The following is a 4,742-nucleotide window of genomic DNA, read 5'->3' as shown; positions in this document are numbered from 1 at the left end:
TGGTTTGAGGCGCTTCCTGTCCCTGGAGCGAGCAGATATCATTGGGCTACACTAGACTCGACAGGGACAAATGGAGACGTTACTGGCGCCCGCTCGAGTAAATTGAAGATCAACTGGGAAGACAAGTGATACAAGTAATACAAGTGATGAACCTGCAAGTCCTAAAACTGCTTGGGAGGGGGAAGGGTGGGGTCAAGGGTCAAAAGTTGGGCCTGGGAACTTTTGAAATCTGGGTCTCCACCTGCTGTTGCCAATAGGATCCACGAGAGGGCAGCGTGCGCTGCTCGGAGCCCGGCTGGGCTCATCTTCCGGGTTCGGTGAAGCCCTGGAGAAGAACCCGCCTCCTCGCCCATAAGGCCTCGCGCCGGAAGCTGCTCTCTCTCTTCCTGTTCTCCATCATGGCGGTGAGTGGCCCCGGCCCGCCTTTGCTTCCCTTCATCCGCCTCCATCCACGGCCGGCCGAGCTCGCCGCGGCTGCCGTGCTTGCGGCCGGAGGGAGACAGAGTCCGCGAAGTCGGCCGTGCAGGAGCGGGAGCGGTCAGGCGGGCGCAGGGCTCGGAGCTGGACCCCGTCCTCCTCGCTTCCGTGCTTGCTGGGAGTGGGCTGAGGCCGACGCCCGAGGGCGGAGAAGAGCCGCCGGGGGCCGCTCGGGGCGCACGCGGGCTCCGGCGCGGGAGGCTCGGGCCCGGGGCGGGCGCGCGGGGAGCGTCAGCCCGGGCTGCCGGCGCGGGAGGCGGCCGCGGCGCGCGCCCCGCGTCTGCTGGACGTGGCACGGGCACGTGCCTGCGGGGTCCGCGCGGCGGGGCTGACGGCCGGGCGTGCTCGTTGCAGCAGGACCAGGCTGAAAAGGAAAACCCCATGCGGGAACTTCGCATCCGCAAGCTCTGCCTCAACATCTGCGTCGGGGAGAGCGGAGACAGGCTGACCCGCGCGGCCAAGGTGCTGGAGCAGCTCACCGGGCAGACCCCCGTGTTCTCCAAAGGTGAGTGCGGGGGACTGGGGGCTTCGGGACCCGCCCCGGCGTCTTTGGAAGCTTGGTCGTGGCGTTATAGAGTGCCAGGGTATTTTTGCTTTGCTTTTTTTTTTTTTCCTTTCCACGAGCAGAGCGTTAGAGTAAAGAAACTCGGGGTCTCCCAAGTGATGGGGGCGAGGTGGGGCGGGAATATGGGGGCAGCGGCGGATGCTCTCGGGTCCCGATATCAACCCGAGGCCTGGGGAAACGGTCTCACTGAGCAGTAAGAACCGCGGCTGGGCCAGAGTCCCTGTCCCCAGCTTTTTTGTCACTCTGGCCTCTTGGTTTCTTGGTCCTCTTGTTTGATTCCCAAGATTGTGAAGGCTGGGATGGGTTTGGATCTGTGGCGGGCCTGCCACGCGCCGGGCACAACAGTAGGCAATAGGCTTTTTAGAAACTTGCTGGGGCCGGAGGGATGGGGCAGCAGGTAAGGTGCTTGCACAACAGTAGGCAGTTGCCTTTTTAAAAACTTCTGGGGCCAGAGAGATGGGGCTGCAGGTAAGGTGCTTGCCTGTGTGCAACAGACAATGGTTCAGTCCCTGGCCCCCAGTAGGGTCCCCTGAGCACCACCAAACCCAAATAGATGCTGTGGCTGCCAAACCCAAATAAATTAAATACTGAGCGTTGTTTCAGAATAATGGATTCCAAGTCTGAATGTTTCCCAGAGTGGGCAGTCTTGGGGAAGGGAGCCGTGCTGCCCAGCCTCAGGGGAGAAGGAGGGTCTCTTAAGGCAGACTTTGAGGGCTGCTGGTTGTTTTTTTAGTTTTTTAAGAGCGTCGGATGAAAGCTAAATAAGTTTGGGGGCTTCTGCCTTAAATCATGCCTCTTGATTATTAACTGATCGTAGGGAATTGAACCTGTCGAAACCTCGTCTTTAAAATGGGAATGGCAGGATAAGGATTCAGCAGATGTGCTATCGTCTAGTGACTTATAGGGTGTTTGCCCTTCCTGGGACTAACATGGTTAGGAGTTCTTAATGGCATGTATGTGACTGGGCGACTTGGAAGTTGGAAATTGTTTCCTATGTTACCAGGGTGCCCGTTAGCAGATGTAGATGATGCTAGTTAGAACAACGCTGAGAGCTTGGATGGATAATGTCTTTGGGGAAGATGTTTTAGGAAGAAGTTGGGGTGGTGACAAGACCTATGTGAGTCCCCAGATTCAACCCTTTCCAGTGTGATAAACACAGCCTGGTGCCTTCTTTCCCCCTCTTGCAGCTCGGTATACCGTCAGGTCTTTCGGCATTCGGAGAAATGAGAAGATTGCTGTTCACTGCACTGTTCGCGGAGCCAAGGCAGAAGAAATCTTGGAGAAAGGGCTGAAGGTGAGGCTGATGTCTTGGGGTGGGGAGGGGGTAGGGTTATTAAGTGTTGCTGACTTAGCACATGCAGTTACCTACAGGGGCAGGAATTATATTTGACATACTGTCTTTGGTTCGCTCATTATGCTTGTTTTCCTTTTAACTTCTGAAGGATTAAATGGCACTTTGTATAACTATTTCCCTGCCCTTTTACAGTGGGGAAAGTTCTGTGACTGGTACACTAGGGAAATCAGATTTTTGTTCTTGATCAAATTACCTTGAATTGCTTTTCTGTAGTGCTGGGTATTGCAGATTGAGCTGGTTTTTTAGAGCGGGGGGTGGGGGTAAATTGACAGGGAATGTAACAACTTTTTCTTCCTCTCAGGTGCGAGAATATGAGTTACGAAAAAATAACTTTTCCGATACTGGAAACTTTGGCTTTGGGATCCAGGAACACATCGATCTGGGAATCAAATATGACCCAAGCATCGGCATCTATGGCCTGGACTTCTACGTGGTATGAATATTTCCTCTTTTGCACTCTGGTCTGTGAGGAGAGTGGAATCTGCTACTCCTTTGTTTGATGTGTGCTGTGTTTTGCTGTTCAGATACTGGATCAAAGCTTGAGTATTGTCTGCCTTTTGTTCCCCCCTGGGGAAGATACTTAACATTTGTGGTAGCTAAAGGAATGCAAGATCCCTTATACTCTGAATTTACAGCCTAGGATCTAGTGGGCACCAATAGGACTGAAGTAGTTAAAGGAAACTCTTCCATCCAGCCACTGACTTGAAAATTTGAGAGTATTTGGTGCTGATCGGTGTGTAGGTTGGCTGCTCTGAGGTACTTTTCCCTGGCTCCTTTCCTTAGACCCTGGGGTAAGGTGGCTTCTACCCAGAGAACATGGAAGCCCTTGGTGTGGCTGTTTGCTTGGGTGGGAGATTTAATGTCGAAATGACCTCCTGTGTTAACTGCAATGTTTTGGTGAAGCAAAAACCAGGGAGCCTTGTCTAGCATGAAGCACCATCATTGGATTCGAATATCATAATAGTAATGCGCTGGAGATGGTTAGGTGATTTGGGGACCACAGATCTTTTTAGAAGTGTGTTGTAGGGGGTGCTGGTCACACTGTTCAGACACTGGGGTCGTGGGGGTCTGATCTCTTGCTCTGTCGGTCCTCGGGCCACTGGGTGACCGAGGCTCCGTCTCTGCAGTGTGTGAGTCTTGTCCACGTGCTCCGACTTCGAGCTGGCTAGGTGACTGTTGGTTATTCCTGAGACAGGTGCTGGGTAGGCCAGGTTTCAGCATCGCAGACAAGAAGCGCAGGACAGGCTGCATTGGGGCCAAACACAGAATCAGCAAAGAGGAGGCCATGCGCTGGTTCCAGCAGAAGGTAAAGCTGATTTATCTCAGGTGAAAGTGGTGAAATACGGTGTTGGTGAGTGGTGTGGGATTGGGGGAGTGCAAAATCTTGAACCACTTGGTGGGCCGCTTCTGTGAAGAATTATTTGGGCAGCTTGGCACACCTGGGTCCAAGGTTGGTGGTTAAAAGAGCACCCGGAACCCAGGCCTTTTCCCCCCCAGCGCCTCATGAATGCAGGTAGCTGGGAGGGGAGGGCTGTGGCTTTACCTCAGGGTGTATAGTGGAACAGTGAGTGTGGAGATTGTTAAAACTGGCTAAGCTGCTGTGCAGGCCAGAGGGATGTGGGATTTCAGCGCAAAGTTCATGTAGCGGGTTTGAATTCTGAAACAGCCTTTACTACAATCTTTGCTGTTACCTCCTGTTCTGAAAAAAATTAAATCTCTTCTCTTTCAGTATGATGGGATCATCCTTCCTGGCAAATAACTTCCTGTTTCTGTTCAAAAGGCCAATAAAAAGTGTTGCGTGAAATGTACATTACTGTTGTGTATTCTGTGAAAGGAGCCTGGCCATATTCAAGTCCTTGGACCTCAAGCCACTTAAATCGACGATGGGAATGGCTGGTAACCGCCCCGTCATCCTTTGAAGCCAGTGTATCTTGGCTGATCCGATCCTAGCTTGGCAGCATTGGCTGTGGGGCAGTGATCCTGTGGAAACTGGTTTTAGAGGGGTGGGTATGTTTGGGGCTTGGGTTTGAATTTAGAGCATTGGATAAAGATGGGGTGCAGTGCTTGTGTTCTAAGATAGCATTTTGCCACTTCTGATGTGATTCGATCACAGGCTTCTGGTGTGATACTTAGGATTAAATGTTGGTTCAACTGTTTAGACTTTCCTGCCTCTCACCCCATCCATAGTTGGATGCTTGTAGAAACTTGTACCAAGCACACAGTACTCAAAAAGGGTTCTTTTGTTACTTTTTTTTTTTTTTTGTCTTTTGGCCTGTGAGAAACGTTGCTGCTTGCTGATTTAATTCCCCTTGGTGTGAAAGAACTTACTTGCCCGTAGGTATCTAG

General features: G+C 52.1%; 1 protein-coding gene across 1 annotated transcript; it reads left to right on the top strand.

Annotated features, from left to right (window-relative positions):
- The first annotated feature begins 383 nt into the window (after positions 1–383).
- RPL11 (ribosomal protein L11) lies at positions 384–4,204 on the top strand. The gene is made up of 6 exons (XM_004603431.3): positions 384–404; positions 832–982; positions 2,230–2,336; positions 2,698–2,829; positions 3,592–3,702; positions 4,126–4,204. Exons 1-6 carry the CDS (start codon positions 399–401, stop codon positions 4,153–4,155), a joined length of 537 nt encoding a protein of 178 aa, XP_004603488.1. The 5' UTR covers positions 384–398; the 3' UTR covers positions 4,156–4,204.
- The last annotated feature ends 538 nt before the right edge of the window (positions 4,205–4,742 follow it).

Source organism: Sorex araneus, chromosome 5 (assembly GCF_027595985.1).
Source record: "Sorex araneus isolate mSorAra2 chromosome 5, mSorAra2.pri, whole genome shotgun sequence".
NCBI classification, from domain to species: domain Eukaryota; kingdom Metazoa; phylum Chordata; class Mammalia; order Eulipotyphla; family Soricidae; genus Sorex; species Sorex araneus.
Note: the sequence above shows the minus strand (reverse complement) of the source record. Positions and strands in the feature narration are given on the sequence as shown.